The sequence below is a fragment of the Cucurbita pepo genome, chromosome 13 (assembly GCF_057944985.1).
Source record: "Cucurbita pepo subsp. pepo isolate OVF chromosome 13, ASM5794498v1, whole genome shotgun sequence".
NCBI classification, from domain to species: Eukaryota; Viridiplantae; Streptophyta; class Magnoliopsida; order Cucurbitales; family Cucurbitaceae; genus Cucurbita; species Cucurbita pepo.
This window is the reverse complement of record NC_141810.1, coordinates 14071252-14089066: the sequence shown is the minus strand read 5'-3', so window position 1 is coordinate 14089066 and position 17815 is coordinate 14071252. Positions and strand designations below refer to the sequence as shown.

The window sequence follows — 17815 nt, the reverse complement described above, 5'->3', positions numbered from 1 at the left end:
CTTAATTGACAATTAAATTACATTTAAATCTTTTTTGGGTCCAATTTTTACATTTCTCATATTTTTATTTAAATTTTTTTAAAATATCTACATATAGCTCATATAATCTAATATATATAACATTATTCAGTTCATCGACATATAATAGCTATACTCGAATATTTCCAAACCATTTATTTTTTCTTTACAATCTTATCACCAAGCATTCAAAGCCACTAAAAATCTTCGTTGGTGTCAAACCTCCTCGAAGGCACTTTGTTCGAGGGGAGGTGTTGGATGATAAAAGTCCCACATCGGTTAATTTAGGGAATGATCATGAGTTTTTAATCCAGAAATGACGCACTTTGTTCGAGGGGAGGTGTTCATGAGTTTTTAATCTAGAAATACTCTCTCCATCTCCATTGGAACAAGGCCTTTTGGAAAGCCAAAAGCAAGCATGAGAGCTTATGCTCAAAGTAGACAATATCATACCATTGTGGAGAGTCGTGTTCGTCTAACATCGTTTATATATTGTTCGAAGAAGTTACGATTAAAATTTAGTGTAAAAATAAATAAATACATAATGATAAATTTAAAAGCAAAAAATAAAAATTTCACCTAAATAATTGGTATTAACTTGATAAAAGGGCAATAAAGCAGGAAATTAACCTATTGAAGACCTGAACCTATATGAAGTTTTTTACTTCAGCTATTTAATATTAATCTTCTAGAAAAAAAAATTAAAATATTAGTAAAAAAAAAAAAAAAAAATCAATTATAGAAGGCAAATATTATCTGATTCTGATCCAAATTGGAAATAAAGATATCCAGCAACACTAAATTAATGTGCATGCTTGTGTAATTGAAGCAAGCAAACACTACAATGGAAATCAAACCTTCTTGCCCACTTTTTTTTTTTTTCTTAATGAAACAAACAAAATTTATGAACAACAATGCTCAATAATAATAATCTATAGATTAGATAGACTACAAAACTATGATGAATGTAAAAGTTATGATCAGGTTGCAGTTTTCTTACGAGCGAATCTCTGTAAGGACTTGGGAAGTTCGACCTCATCACCCGACCTCGGTCTCTTTCGAGACAACTCTTCTTCTTCCTTGATCTGTTCTTGAAGGAAAGGCTTTTTGGACTTGTCGATAATTTCGCGTTTCTTCTTTTCTCTCTTGGTTGGCTTATTCCTTCCCTTTGTTTTCTTCTTCATGGTGATGCTCTTTGCAGCATCAATTGCAGACTCCTCTTCAGCTTCTCTTTCCTTCTTTGTCTTCTTTTCTTTCTTCTTTATGGCCATAACCGTACCAATTTTCGAGGGGTTGAGAGCAATTGTCTCGGGAGGAAGCTTGTCGAGAAGAGATCGAACCTCCTTTTCTCTACGCTGTTTCGATGTCTCGAAGGGGTTTGCTACCCAAGTATCGAAGTTGGGTTCACCGGATCCTGGAATGAGGATGCTAGACCAACCCATTGAGTGACCTATGCCTAAAACATCTTCATAAGGTCTAAACAGTATCTTTCCTATTTGGTAGCCTTTCACCATTGAGTGGGACATATACCTTGTGTAGTTCTGAGATCCAGCTAAATCACCCAGAATCTGTACATACGACCCTGTGCCACAAGCAAGTAGCCCTTTCTGGCTGAAGTCTAATGTCTTGGCATGCCCAGGTAGAGTCTGAAGCACCTCAAACTTCCTCAAGTCCCAGAGCTTAATTTTCCGCTCGCAACCCGATGTAGCCATGAGATGGCCATTCGGGTGGAACGCGAGTGCTGACACAGGGCCTTGATGACAAAGCATCTTTACAAGAGGAGAAGAGCTTGTAGGCTTCCACATCACAACTGAACCACCTGAATGTCCAGTTGCTATAACCCCATTGAATGGGTTTACCTGCATCACATCGGTACGGCCTAACCCGGTACGGAAGACACCGGCCATGCTACCTGTTGTTACATCTTGATAGTGAAGCTGTCCAAACTTGTTTATGGATGCCAAAAGGAAGTGATTTTTCAGAAATTGAAGCCTCAAGACTGATCCATGCTCCTAAAACATTTTTTTTTAGAATTCTTTGGTCAGTTCAATTTACACATGATAATATGTGCTTTAGAGAACGAACAAAGACACCTCTCCCCTACAGGGTATTTACGGTTGTAGAATTGAAACACTTTTAATATCAACATAATACACTAAATGAATTAAAAGAAGATTCAACTAATTATCAAAGGTCAGACATAATGGTCCCTATACATATTGGTCTACAACATTGAGCATGCTATGATAACTCAATGAAGACATGAATCAGACTCATTTGAATTTAAGAGTTCTCCGTCAATGTATTGAAGTTCAAACAGCATCAAACATATAAACTACACTTTAAGGGAAAACTGCGAACAGTATTCCATGAATTCAAACTAACTGCCAGAATGAGAAATATAGACGTAAAGAAGATCACTCAAATAGTAGTATATACTAACCTTAAGGCAATGAAGCTCTGTGCCATCCCGATTATAAATGTACGGATACCTGTTAAATTTCAAAATACTCAAATTATTTTATCAATACTTTTTTGAAACAAAACATCACAATGGTGTAGAGCGTGAAATTGCATAATCTGGATGTAAGTATGATGAATTGACTTAAAGGGCTAATATCTGGATATAAGCATGAAGATTTGATTCAAAGCCCTAATATCAGGAAGAGTTTTCCTTTTCCTTTGGGAGAGTTAGGGGGTAGGAGGAGGGGGTAATCATCAGATAGATTCTACAATAAATCCAGAATCGTAAATTTCTTGTAGTAAATGAAATGCCTCCATTTAAGCATCCAATTGTGCAAAAATAAGGAGCTAATTATTGTCTTAAAAAAAATACAGAAACCATCTAATAAATAGACATGTACGAACCAGCAATCAACAATCAAGAAAGAGAAAAAAGAACGCGTACTTTTTTTGCGCAGCAGCAAAGAACAGCTCATTGTGCAAGAAGACCACATCACGAACAGTTTCCTTAACCTGAAAACAGTTGACTGTGAGCAATGACTATAAACTCATGTTCTAGAATAACTCTAATTAGTAATAATATGAAATGACTATAAAATTTTAGTTTAGTGACCATCATATATCAAATCCTCATGCTCATTATACATGGTTCTCTATCATTGCATTAAGTAGTCTTGTCATCTACCATATTCAATATTTGTATCCACTTCTCAAGAACTATAATTGGAGCAACAGATGCAGCACAATTATTTTGCAAAAGGAATGTAAGGCATAGAATGAAGTTCAGTTCAAATAATCACAAATCATGCAATCATTCTTTACGTCACTTCCTGCATTAAGACTTCCATGTACCCCAACATCAAGTTCACAAACATTTACGTCACAAATGTCAACAGAAGCATGCAGAACAATCAATTCAAGTCAAAATTAAAAAATTGTCTACATTAGCACCTGGTAAATATGAGTGTCAACCATGAATAATAATATTATTTAATCCAGAACAATTTTACATCCAACTTATGGTAAAATTTGTCAATTCACTTCTTATTCTAGCATTGATTAAAATCTCTTTTTTATATAAATTCTTATCAAATCAACTTAATCTAATAAGGGTGATCACCATATACCTGAAACTCTTTAATTAAATTGAGGTCCTTCATATCTACAAGGGCCAGGTGACCCTTACGTCCGGCAATGGCCATGTATCTACCGTTTAAAGTATAGTCGAGAGAATATGGTCCAAGAGCTGCACATATGAATTCAATATAAAAATTAATGCTGAAATTTAAGGCAAATTATGAATGGAACTTCCCTAGAATGAGAATTATATATATATATATATATATATATATATATATATATATATATATTGAAGAAACTAATTGCATAGAAGAGAGAGAGAGGAAAGCCAAGCACAAACTTAAGGGGTACAAAAATGACAAGATGTGCATTTTGGGGCCATTTCGATCACATAAAATGACAAAGTGCGAAAGGAAATATTGAAGTTATGTTACAACATGAAAGATCAGCCGTCTTCTAGAGAACACTTGGAAAAGAATAACAAAAAATAAGACCTGATGGCAAATAGAAGTCTCCATTACATAAATCTCAAAGAAGAGTACATCTCAATGTAGTTAAAAATCTGGCAACCAGAAAATTGAAATAATTTCTACATATCATGAAAACCACATTGCTTGCAACATAACCTAAGCCAAAATTTACAACGTCACAGAGTACAAACATGTTGGCTAGGCAATAGAAGTCAAGGGCCAACAATGAGAAGAAGAAACACAAGCAAATAAAAGGGAACAAATATTATAATAATGGTTTCAAGGAAAATGGTACCAGGTATGACAAAGAATGCACAATGGCTATAAGAGTAACCTGGTAAAATAATATCATGTTGATTTCTTCTACTTAAGATATCTACTTCTTGAGAAATTGTTTCTTGTCTAATTCTCCATGTCTTCTCCAATCCTTCAGCCTCCAAGTAGCCTCCTTCACTTGGCATAAGCCACTAAAAATAAAATAAAAAATTAATAAATCAAAGGAAAAAAGTTCAAGTGCAATGGAAAAAATTCAAATAAAAGGAGGGAAATGTGAAGTCTAGTTGAACTTCGATCATTAAATAAAATCTTTGAGCTCATTTCATAGAAACAAATTCTCTTGTCTAATGCTATCAAGTGCATCCTGAAGAGCTTGTGGTTTGACAAGGGAGGGAACAGATGTGGTCATTTAGCTTTAAGGGTCACCTCTTCATGGGATACCTCTTGTATTTATGCTGATTGGAGACACATAATTTAAGAGATTTAAAGAATGAGAATTTACCTTCTCGACCTTGGCAGCAGCTTTAGCAGATTTCCCATATAAATCTTCTATGACAGAAAGTTGACCCTTCAACTTTTTATCTTTCAGAACCTAGAAAGAGACATTCAGCATCAAACATTATAACGAAGATTTAAAAGGGGGATAAGAAAATACAAATAGAAAAATGTAGTGCATAAAGCCCATATCCATACCTCTAGATTAGCACCTTCTCCTCGTAGATACTTTTTAATCTTCACGTCTTCCTCATTTAATACCTCCTGCATAGAAGTATGTGACTGACATGAGAAAACATCACCTAGAAGTTCAAAGTTGAGATGGAGAAAATAACAAGAAAGTGGGATATAAAACAAAAATTCATTTGAAATGCGTTGACAACCGAGACACAAGGTTGATATAAGTTTAAACACACCCAAGCTAGTAGTACTTCACATCAATCACATTCCAAATCATAGTAATCCATTCATGGACAAAATTATGTGTCGCCATACTTTTTGAAAGGACCTTGAAAAACTCATAGGACGGATTTTCTCCACATATTTGGAATTCAATCATTAGAAATGGCAATTTGTATACTAGATGATATAAAGTTAAACACTCTAGGGTGGCCCAATGGTCAAAAGGCCAATTTGTATACTACATGCCTTCAAGATCATGAGTTTGATTCCTATTGATGTCTCTTCAATTATATTCTAAGAAAAACTGTTACTTTTATGGAATAAAATCATAAGTCATGGTGTCCCCCACAGCTAAGAAATTAAATATTCTACAAGTTTCTAAATGTCAAATGCTGTGGAGTTGTATAATTGTCCAAAGGAGTTAGTAAGGCCCGAGGCAGCCTACATACAAACGATATAGTAAAAACAGATGCGAACAAATCAAGAAAATCATGACTTAATTGTAATCATTTATCAAACAAAAATTTGCCGGTCAGCTCATGAAGTTCTCTATGCATAAGGCTCCATAAGAAGCGCATTACTAAATAAATACGACCTATGGGAAGGACGTGTATACACAAAGTATATATATAGCACCTGTTCGGTCGGAGGAAGGATCCTTTCAGCAACCGGATTTCCTAGTTCTTCCTCCATTTAGCTAGTTAACAACGTCTTCGAAAACTGCACGTATTCAGATAAATGAACAACATGAGAAAAACCATGGATTATATATATACGACGCTTCAAAAGAGGCACAACCAAGTTCCACCAACACTCGGATTTTTTTCAGGATACGAAAAATCAACAATGTATACGAAGCTTTCCCCACGTCGTTACTTTTACCGAGGCAAATAACAGAGGACGCAATAAACGAGAAAAATCAAGTAAAACAACTGATATGCCACGACGGAAAGCAGACCTCCACGAACTGTCATTCTCCATGCGAGCGGGAAAGAAACAACAAACTATAAACTTTCATGATTATCAGAAAGCGTCAATACCTAGTTAGAGCACCAAGGCGGAGTTTAAAAGTACTAAATCGATTGCGCCGTTCTCGATCCTGCGCGCTTGAAGTAACGAATAGAGTATGTTTCAGGTAGAATGCGGGCTGCAGAAGAAGACGAGGTTGCAGCAGAAGTGATATAATAAGAGGAGAAAGAGAAGCGACGGTGGAGCGTGCCGGCGGGAATCCGCAGTGCGGCTGCTGCAGCGGTGGAAGGGTAAGAAGAATGCAAAAGCGAGGGAAAAAAAGACGGAGTCTGCACTGGTTCGATTAGGTTTATTTCTTTTTCTTTTCGTTTTTATAACATAACATATAATAAAAAATATATATATTAAAGAAGGTGGGGCTAAAGATGTAATTTTACTCCACCTTTCAAAATAAATAAATCATATAGTTTTTGTTACTGGTTAGTTTTTTTTTTTTTTTTTTTTCTAAAGAAAAATGTTTAGACTATTAATTTATAAATAATTTAAAAGAAAACAATGGTTAAATAGTTGTTTTCATATCATTTATTCAAAATACGCAAATAATAATTTTTTTTTTTTTTTTATCATTTCTATCTTTTTCAAATTTAGGAATTATAAATTATTCCCTATCGAAATATTGTGTTTGGTCGGAAAAAAAAGTTCAATTATATTTTTGAAATTTATCATTAAATTTCAAAATTAAACAATCAAATCTCGACCTTTAGAAATGTTTCATTTTAATCAAATATTACAAATAATTCACACCAATTTTTAAAATTAAAATAATAATAAATACATTACAAACAAACAAAAAAAAATCTCTCAACCTGTCCTATAATTTCAGTAACACGGACTTTCAATAAATCTTAAATTTAGTTCGATAAAAATTAAGTTCCATTAAACAATAATAACGAATTTCATATACTAAAAAAATGTCACGACATAAAAAAAAATCTACAATAAATTAATTAAAAAGGGCCGGACAAAACCAAACTAAAAACGAACAAAAAATTCATAGATTTAAATCTTACCTTTGTAATTGTGGTTTAACATTCAAATTAAAAAATAAAACAACTCGATTCAAACCCTATTGTCAATATTTTAATCTTAACAAAAATAAAAAATAAATAAAGAGTCTAGACTACAACTTACAAGACGAGACCTCCAAAGCTACAATAGGAGGAGATATGGGCAAATTTATTGATACTATGTACAAAATTTGTTAGGAATGACGACAGTAAACAATATCATACTATTGTGGAGAGTTGTGATTCCTAACAAAGTTCACAAAATTTGCAGACCGAGAGAAAATACATGAAAATGAAACCATCTACTCTTATCAGATGCGACCAAAATTGCCTTAATAATTGCTATATTTCAGTTGTACAATACCAAAAGGAATTTCCCTATATCCTTGTTGCTATACGAGGTATGTTGAATATAGAAGAAAGAATCATAAAGAATATTGAAGCACCTCTCCCAAAACCAAAAGAAAAAAAAAAAACCTGATGTTCTTCTCTGCTAATATGCGCCTCTCCAAGAACCGAGCTGCAATTTCACCTTTTTGTGCCTTCCCTCAATTCTGTTGCCTGGAACAAACATATTGCTCTGTAGAGTGTGAGTATTATAATTCAGAAAGAACTCAAATTCCTTTTACTACGTACCAAATGTTGTCATAGGAGGAGGAGGAGGAGGAGGAGGAGGAGAGTCTTTCTTTTCCATCTCTTCTGTTCTACCACTTTCTGAATGGCTCAGAGTTCTAAATCTCATCCTCCAAGTGATTTTTGCTTGTATCCAAATTTTATCCGCTCAATTAGTTTTACTTTTGTGGTTCTCTTCTTCTCCATCTTCAGTCTGTACTTTTCTTCTCTCTCTCTTTCGTAAATTCCTTTCCAATGAACTTCACCTGTTAATGGCCATAACCCCATTTTGTCTTTGCTGCCTTCGTCGTCAGTAGCTTCTGCTAGATCTTCATCCATGCTCTTCAACAACGTGAAGTTGAAGTATCTTGCCCACATGAATCTCATGCGTTGTTCAACTGGATGCTGTTCTTCGTGGAAACCAGATTGAGGGTTGATGTAAACCATTCTCCGCCCACTGTGGTAAGCCCAGACATTGACTAGGATTTCCAATATCCGACAGTAACAGTGTTTCTTCTGTTCATCATATAAACTAGCAGGAGTTGAGAGAGAAAGAGAGAGAATTGTAGGGAAGGAAATGGATTTGATTCAAATCCTTACCTCAAGATATGACGAACCCAACAAACATCCATTTGGCTGACTCTGGTTTCTATTCAGAGCATCAAGGTAATGGGCGAACATCCTGTAGATTGCCTCCTTTACATTAAAACAACGACCAAATAATGGAGGAAAATAACTGTATATGGGTGGGTTATGAACTCCAGGAAACTTGCTACTAATCACCTGGAAAACATGATGAACTCGAGGAAGGAAGGGGTTGGCATCACCCAACTATGGAGGGAAGACCAGCGACCACCATCTTCTGGCATAGGGGGAAGAGCTCCCACATTTGATGACAACCCGAACATCTTGCGAAAGGTGTTCTCGAAGGTGGCTCTGCAATCATTTGGAGTAGACTGAGCTATAGCTATTTCTCAACTATAATAAGGGTCAAGCCCACTCAATCTCAAATGTTCATAAAATATAAATAAACAAATAAAACCGAACATTAGTGCATTCTCAGCATATTTTATATACATTTACTATATAATTTCAGGTCATTTATGAAGGTATGCACATCCACAACGGACATTGACACAGGCATCAGTTCTTCGTATACGATTTTAACATCTTTCCCAAATGACACCCAGAAAATCAAGATGTCTCATATGTGTAGGAACAAGGGATTATGAATCATTGTTTGCAGTTTCCTGGCTCAAAAAAATCAAATGCACTAGAGAAGTAAATATGTACAAGTAAAATACAATCAAATGATGTCATCCCAGCACAGAGCATTCATCCAAACTTGATTTAGATTACATGTTTTTCATATGAGATATGTAAATTACCTGCAGTGACCACCGTTCAAGATATCGCACAGTGACCAGAAAGTAGGAGAAGTGCTTCCACGATTCACTTGCAAGTGTGCCCAGAAGTATATAACATCTCCTTTAGGATTGTCCCTTATATTGCCTTCCAAAACATTTTCAGCTTGTGTGCGTAAGGAAACCTGTTTAAAGATAAAAGCTTGACTGATAATTGTAGTTCTGTACGACACCCTATCCACCCAAGGAACGGGAGGGGGACACTTCAGCAAACTTTATACTTTGTAATAGTCAACCAGTATATCAATACCTTTCTTCCAGAAGCCCGCCACGATTGAAACCCAATCCAAGGTCTCTTATGAATGTTATCGATCTTATCTGCAATGGCAAACATTCCTCCAATCTCGCAGAGAATGTCCAGATAGTAAGAGTCATTCAGGAGAGGAAGCCGTCCAACAGCATTGACATCATCAGATCTTAACCTCAGTGCTCTTGTGGACTGCATAAAGTTTAAGATAAATTCTTTACAAACTCAAACACAACAAGATCAAAACTTGCTTAGGGTGCCCTTAAGAAGTGAACGAAACTCAATTATTGGAATAGAACAGTGAAAAAGAAGATCCAAGAGAAAGGGAAAAGAAGGAACTCATTCCACACAGTTTCAGAAACTTTCAAGGAAAATTTCAAGAGCTAAGCCCTAAACCCTAAGCATCAAATGAGTACAACTTCAAACTAAATGAAATAGCTTCAAGCATGAATTTCCAACAGAATTCGGGCTTAGAAATAAAACAGTTAGGAGCAGGTCTAAAAAAAATAGATGAGTGAAACTGATTCTTACGCAATTGACTAAGAAAACAGAAACAAGTAGAAGTAAATGGAAAGTGTCGATAAAACAAAGAATAAATGGAGCGCACAAGACTTAGTCCACGGTACAAAGAACCATGGTGCATGAATGGCCAAGCTCCAGGACCACTGTATATCTCATAAATGGTTACAGTCTGTCCTATCCTTTCAAGCTTGCCTTCATCCCATTCATTTGCTTCAAACTTGAGTTGTTCTGATTTCCGGGTATTTCGATATATTTGATTCCATGTACCAAGATCTCGCTCCATTCTTTCTTGAAACTACAGAAAGGGAAGACGATTCTACATTTAGCTGTCTATTCAAGAAGGATAGGTGAGAAAGGAAGTTCAGAAACAGGATAAGGAAATGGTTAGAGAGTGTGATCCAATTTCAAGAAGGGTTCCACAGTATACCTCTTCCATTTCAACAGTTCCATACTCTGCAGCATTTTCTATTTCCTCCAAAATACCCCAGTCTTGCGAAGTTGGAACATCTTGCGCCATAGTCCCATTTTCAGTCTCAGAAAAACTGGTAAATTGTGCTTCAAGAGAAAAAATAACACTGGATTTACTTAATGCTGCAATCCTCCCTTCATTATCTGCATTTTTGTCAATTATCTGCACCATTTCCTTCCTGAACAAATTCCATTCCCATGACCCTAGTTGAAGCTGGGAAACAGAACCTGGAAGCTTAACATCTGATGGGAAATTCAGAACATTCTCCAGGAGCCGTGCATAACCAGTAACACATTCTGATGCAAGTATATTCTTAGCAAGCAATTTTCCAGCAGAAGCTATTGCACGTGCAAATCTGGAGAGCTTCCCATCTGATATCATTCGTGAGAATGAGCTCAATAAGGCATCCGGATTATGTTTTGGGAAGATAACCCCATGGACACCACCAACGATCTGAGAACCAGAACCAGAGAAAATGCATGAGATAAGAAACAGCACAAGGAGAAAGATGGGGGGGGGGGGGGGGGGGGGGGGGATGTCAGGAGTTGTGCAGTTACATCATGGCAGCATATCTCAAACAAGCTTACATAATTTCTCAAGGCAGGTAAATCAGGCACCATGATTGGGATTTCAAAGGACATGGCTCGGATAAGTAGAGGAGGAAAACTCTGAATTTCTTGTGAAGATCCATAAAGCACAATGTCAGCCATCATCAGTACATTGTTGACATCTCCATTTAAGCCATAATGTGTTATAGATCCATCAGGAAGTCCTAGACGTGAAGCAATTTCCTGCAGGCAGGTTTAAAGACAGATCCCTTGTCAGACACCGCCTTTTTCTCTTGTCGTAAGACAGATCCCAAGAGTGAAGTAAAAAGAAATTAGGAAGGATAATTTATTTTCTTCTTCTTCCTTTATTTATTCATTAGTAGTAGTATTATTATTATTACTATTATTACTTTGAGAAAAATCAGGTGTAAAACAACAGCGTACATGATAATGAGGAAAGTTACCAAAAAGGAGTATACGGAGATCAGGAATAATGAGGCCAATAACAAGCATTGGCATAACAGTGTAAGATGAAGAAGGAAAAGAATCCTACATCAAACAATAAACAATCCCTGCAAATTCAATATAATTTTACACCCAAGAAAATAAGAGAAACCAGGTAAGTGTGTGAAGCGTTTAAAAAGAAAGAAAGCAAATGACTGACTTCCTAAAGAAGCAAAGAAAGATCATCTACGTGGCCAAATTGAACTTCATGCTGGAATAACTGGTAACATATCATTGGAAAATTATTAGACAACAAGAAAGAGGATAATATGAAAACTTTAGAATATAAGCTTGCTTCACATGGTTTAGTTGGTGCATGACCATTTTGAAGGAAACCAAAAGCTAGACTTCGGAATAATATGTAAATCCATTACACACTTCATCAAGTCAGTATTCACCCAAATTCTGTTCAACCAGGATCCAGAACAATAAGAAAATTGGGAAAATCTATCGATTGTCAACTTTAGAATATAATTGTGAGATCCCACATCGGTTAGGGAAGAGAACGAAACACCCTTTATAAGGGTGTGGAAACCTCTCCCTAGCATATGCGTTTTAAAAACCTTGAGGGGAAGCCCGAAAGGGAAAGCCCAAAGAGGACAGTATCTGCTAGCGGTGGGCTTGGGCTATTACAATAACCATGTCTATTCCCTTTTTTTTTCTTCATAATTTTACATGCCTCTATTTTGTTCCTTTTCTCCCCACCACAAGATGTTAAAGACCATAAAAAGGAAATGAAGAAACAACCCACAAGCATAACCTTTATAAACAATCTTCATGTGCTTTCAGTATAGGATGTAAGTGGCGATGAATCATCCAATGGTCAGAGAAGAATCAAGTTAGAAATTTCAGATAAACTATACATCATAAAAGTTGGAACTAGACAGTATTCCCTTCAATCTCCACATCAGTATACAACTTGGATATCCTTTCACACACTTGAAGCAAAGGCACAATGCGCCCATATGATACATGAACTAAGTAAAAGTGTTTCAAGCCCCTAAGTGATGACAAATAAATCAATAAAATTGTAAGTTCAAAGTGCAAAAGAGATTAAATACCTTTAAAGCATCATGGGACCCATCGGTTGAATTACAACATAGGAAAACAAATTTAAATGATCCTCCTACTTCCTTCCTCTTTGCATATATTTTGAGTAGAGGTCCAATGCTATGCATAGCCACAGCATAGTCCCACGACAGCTCATTTGGGAAGAACAAACTTCCAACGACGAGAACCAGTATATCATTTTCATCAAATCCATTTTTCTCTCTTAACTGACTTTTGGAGTGAGCATTTTTGTAGTTTTCTGCAGCATAAACATCTGCTGGGGATCCAGGAATCACATGGAAGTTTCCATTGTCCAAAATGCTATACAACATCTGATATGGTAAGAAAGTGGCAAAGGCATAAGAGTGTTGAATGTGAAACACAAGACTTACTATAAATAACCACAGCGTCCAATAAAAAATAGAGATGAAGACGAATTACTGGGAGGGCAAAGTCAAGGAACACGACAACATTAGCCCTTCTGAAAGAACTATTCCAATGTGAAATAAGACGTTTCCAGCCCCTTTCTTCATACATTGGCAAGCGGTTGGCTAGGGTATCTTCTCGAACAATCCATATGAGTGGTAATGAACAAAAAGGTTCCTGCATAAGGCTGCAGAAATATAAACCTCACTAATCATAGTATCTCAATTCTCAAACTAAAACGATATGTTACATGATTATCATATGCTTTTAAGCACGTGAAACAATAGAACCCGAGACATTGTTATCTGCACAAGCAAACCAATGAACTTACCTTTTAATCGCAGTTTCTTTTACAAGTTTCAAGCTCACATGTAAGCTAAACGTCTTGTTTCTTTGAAACTATTACCAATTCCTCCCACTAAAATCAGAACCATTGGAATCTCCATACATAATGTTCCTTAAAAAACAGGCACTGTTTATTGTGGGTTGGGCTCTTATTAGAATCAGGAACACTGATCATGGCTAATTTATTTTTTAACAATTTTGTTAGTTTATTTTTTATCATTTCTTAAATGTAGAAATATATTGACAGACAGTAAGTTAACTTTTTTTTTTTTTTTTTTGCAGGTCAGCTTTCATAACTTCTCTATAAGATAGCTCTTCCAATCAAACTAACTCACAGTACTCGGTAGTTAAGTTTATAAGTTGCCTTTTGTTTTCATAACAATATCCCAACGAAAACATATTTGAAATTACATTTTGACAGTTGAATTTCCCTCTTAGAGAAACTTGTGGTTTACAACATCTTCAATTGTTATTTCACTTGTGAAAAAATAATTTACTTATAGTACACTCAATCTTTATAAGCCACCGATTTCACTTATTTAAATTTTTTTTTTTGTTGGACAATTTCACTTATTTAAATTTTTTCTTTTTGAGTCCAACAATGTTGGAGTGGATTAAACAATCTAACCTCTATGAGAAATATAATATTTTAACTAGTTGAGTCATGCACAGGTTTGCCACCTATTTCGCATTTCTATAAACGTGCCTCTACAACAATCTATACGGCTCCACTTAATATATATTAATTGCCCAAACCTTGAAGCTAAAAGATTTCACTTTTAAAATGAAATATGTTGCCTTGATATCTAGACCAATAGCCCAGCTCTGGGAGCTTAAAGGTTACACTTTAAAATGAAACAATGTATTATAAAACCCTCTCAATTCACATTTAGCATGTTAAATCTCCAATAAGCTATGTACCAATGAACATGAGTCTAACAGAATCCCATGCTTAAACATCAACGAATTTCCGGTTGATCAAAAGCAATTAGGACGTGTTCTTAATATCTATTATCTAAAAACTAACACAAAATCTAAAAAGGAAGAGATGGACACAATTCCAACTATAATAGTTTATAATAAAAAAAAATAAAAAAATAAAAGTTGCACTAGTTGTGTGCCCATATTCTGTAGTCATGCCTATTGCAACTAAGTTCATGAAGCACATCACAAATACCGTTAGACCAAGAACCAGTTACCACATTGCAAGTATAGACAAAGATTACATGATTAACGACTCCACAAGGTAGTTTATGCCATGGAGAAAAAGAAAAGAAAAAAAACCTTGCAATTGCTCTCTCTGCTTCCAAGGAGTCAGCAATAATACCATCATATCTGGAAAGAAAAATTAAAACAGAATCATTCGAAAGTAGTCCCAGAGAATTAAAGACAAAGGAAAAAAATAACCACAGAACAGAAAATAAAATGGTGACAAAACTGTTTAACGAACAAAAAGGAAGCATGTACATTGACCAGTCAACATGACCATAATGCTCTGGACTTATTATTGAAAGCTGGACACCTATCTGTCTCCACATTGAATGTTTACTTCCACTCTCTACGGAAAAAATCTGTCAGATACACCTTCGTGAGGATCCAAAAGAAATAATTGTAACTAGAAGTTCAAACATCTTTAAATTTGTAAGAGAACCCAATCATAAACAAGTACATAAATCTACAAAAAAAAATTCATACGCCACATGAACTGGAAATGGAAACATAGCACCGCTACAATGGACAAAAGAAGGCAACTCTTCATCTTCTACTATCGTACATGTGAGATAAAAATCCCAAAAAAATATATTTTTTAAATATAAATCACCCAAAAAAAAAAAAAAAAAAAAAAACTCAACGACTCACCTCAAGTACATACCCAAGTTTTTGTACGTTCTTCATCACAGTAACCAACATTAATGATTGTGGATCGTTCTCCATGCTTCCTAAGATCTGGTATAGGTGAAAAATATTAGGAAAAATAAAATTGGTATTTGACTTAATCCCTCTATGAATTCAGATCCAGATACTGTTCTTATGCAATCCAGAGTAAAATGGGAAGCCATATATATAAACCGACCTTTTATGTTATCTTATCTGAGCTCATCACTTGGCTATCACCATTACATGGATATGCTTTTCAATCTGAACTTGGTGACAGGCAAGTTGATAATTAATCATAGTCATAGGAACCCAATTATTGAACAGAAAGAACACAAGAAAGAGACCATGTGCTAGTCTCTACCACACGGACTAAAATTCTAAATACATCACAGATTGATAGAAATGATCATGTTGATATAATTAAACATGAACGAGTATAAAATTCAAGACTAAATTTCATTGAAGAATCAGTACCAGTCGGTGATTTTTTTTTTTTTTTAATAAAAATAAAAAAAGTATTGGGCAATAGAGATATTATAAGGCGAAATGTTGCTCGAAGCTTTTCGTCTCCTCCTCAGCTTGTCTTCTTAAACCCTCTTATGCTTACCAAATTTGGGATCCTTTTTTCAAAAAAAACTCAAGTTCCAAACGTTGGCCTCCATTCATGTAAACTGTCTGGCGAACCTCATTTCTTATTTTTAGAAAATAACTCGAAGCTTTTGGATACAAACATCATTTGATAATCCAAAGCACTGTGAAAACTGTAGTGTTATTACAACTATAGGCATTCCTGAACTGTAACTAGCCTCCATGAACAATAAGATTTATCCTTTCAATGTTTTCATAAAATTCGTTTGTCACAAAGTACAAAGATCTGTAGAATTTGAGGATATCCTCCAAGTGGATAGTAATTATGAACCTAAGTTAAAGAAGGGTAACTATATCAGTACCTTTGGGTGGTGATACAGAATCCAAATAAATGGTCCTTAGCTAATCTACTTCACATAATTGCTGTGGATTCATACAAATAAACATGACATCGGAGTTCGCTTATCGTTTCGGGATAGGGAAGGGGGGCGGGGATGGAAGGTTCCAGCTGATAGGAATCTACAGCACTAACTCCCAAACTGGCTTTAATAAATCTTCCATTCATGGGACTTTGAGTGTTTATGCACATTGTCAATAAGAAACGCAATCAAATAAGTGGCATAAGCTAAGTACTGGCAATCAGTAACTTGAACGCAAGTAGTTTCCAATATGAATAAATGAAAAAACAAAACAAAAACTCTGGAAGAACTCACTAGAGCAAGTCTCGGTGCACGAACGCCATGGCGATCCTCCTTCCGCACCTCGTCGAGGCCATCACCTTCCACCAGCCTCCTGGAAATCCTCCCTGGCACAAACTTCAGCGAGCTCCCAAACTTAATACGCTCCATAAGCCACCGCTCCTTTTCACTTCCAGAGCGAGACGTCAAGCTAATCGAGTTCTGCAACAACATAGTCCCGGTAACAAATCCGAATACCGCGAAAACGACAACAGAGTAGAAAAGCGTTTGCCCTCTAGCCGGAAGCCACCAGAACAATCCCTTGCGATTGATCCGACACTGATGAGATCGGGAACGACAGGCTGCATGATCCAATGAGTCCTTGGCTCGCAAACGGAAGTGACCGGAATTCCGCTTGATAGGAAAACGATCACGAATCGAGTGAGTAACGGGGACGGCATTTCCACTCCCATTATCATCAATCTCTGAAGATGAACTTCGTTTCATTCAGATGATTCTATGCTCTGATTTACCTCGCAGAACGTAATGGAAAACGGTTTAGCATGGATTGACGAGAAGAAATGACGAATGGCAGATGAGATTTTGTGAAACTCAGATGTGAATTGCCCTCACTGCCATTTCATGGCTTCATTTCCAAGAAGAAATCACACGAAACAACATATTCCAAGTCGGCTAATTTTCCACAAAATAATAATAAAAAATAAATTACTTTCTTTAAAATCATATTTTCCTAAGCCCTTAAAATATTCTTTTATTTTTTAAATTATTTTACTGCGACTGATCATAATTTACCTGTACATATCGTCATTAGTCTCACATGTAACGACCTAGATCCACCGCTAGTAGATATTGTCCTCTTTGGGCTTACCCTTTCGGACTTCTCCTCAAGGCTTTAAGACGCGTCTGCTAGGAGAAGGTTTCCACATCGTTTTGGTGGTTTGTTCTCCTCCCAACCAATGTGGGACATCACAATACACCTCCCTTCGGGGCCCAGCGTCCTCGCTGGCACTCTTTTCTTCCTTTAATCGATGTGGGATCGACCCCAAATCCACTCCCATTTGGGGCCTAGCGTCCTTACTGGCACACCGCCTCGTGTCTACCCCTTTTGGGGAACAGTGAGAAGACTGGCACATCGTCTGTTGTCTGGCTCTGATACCATTTGTAACGACCCAGGCCCACCGCTAGCAGATATTGTCATTTTTGGGCTTTCTCTTTCGAGCATCCCCTCAAGGTTTTAAAACTCGTTTGCTAGGAGAAGGTCTCC

General features: G+C 36.1%; 2 protein-coding genes across 6 annotated transcripts; both read right to left on the bottom strand.

Annotated features, from left to right (window-relative positions):
* Window positions 1-790: 790 nt before the first annotated feature.
* LOC111808463 (Transducin/WD40 repeat-like superfamily protein) lies at window positions 791-6544 on the bottom strand. The gene is made up of 9 exons (XM_023694448.2): window positions 6245-6544; window positions 5841-5924; window positions 5001-5066; window positions 4810-4899; window positions 4366-4498; window positions 3609-3727; window positions 2927-2994; window positions 2462-2510; window positions 791-2030 (listed from the first exon to the last, which is right to left on the bottom strand). Exons 2-9 carry the CDS (start codon window positions 5895-5897, stop codon window positions 999-1001), a joined length of 1614 nt encoding a protein of 537 aa, XP_023550216.2. The 5' UTR covers window positions 5898-5924; window positions 6245-6544; the 3' UTR covers window positions 791-998.
* A 983-nt stretch (window positions 6545-7527) lies between these two features.
* Window positions 7528-17223, bottom strand: LOC111808462 (uncharacterized). Of its 5 annotated transcripts, none has more exons than XR_002817080.2 (15): window positions 16567-17222; window positions 15248-15334; window positions 14855-14958; window positions 14672-14722; window positions 13058-13229; window positions 12628-12948; window positions 11102-11305; window positions 10473-10967; window positions 10131-10340; window positions 9527-9715; window positions 9241-9401; window positions 8636-8788; window positions 8453-8534; window positions 7877-8368; window positions 7528-7801 (listed from the first exon to the last, which is right to left on the bottom strand). XR_002817080.2 is itself a non-coding variant. In XM_023694447.2 (15 exons), exons 3-15 carry the CDS (start codon window positions 15320-15322, stop codon window positions 7979-7981), a joined length of 2607 nt encoding a protein of 868 aa, XP_023550215.2. In that variant the 5' UTR covers window positions 15323-15334; window positions 15462-15526; window positions 16567-16706; the 3' UTR covers window positions 7528-7978. The 5 variants fall into 5 exon arrangements, 4 of the variants coding, with proteins under 4 accessions (XP_023550215.2, XP_086973042.1, XP_023550213.2 ...); XM_023694447.2 differs by adding an exon at window positions 15462-15526 and having other exon boundaries at window positions 7528-8368; window positions 16567-16706; XM_087116916.1 differs by adding an exon at window positions 15462-15526 and having other exon boundaries at window positions 7528-8368; window positions 15261-15334; window positions 16567-16706.
* Window positions 17224-17815: the final 592 nt, after the last annotated feature.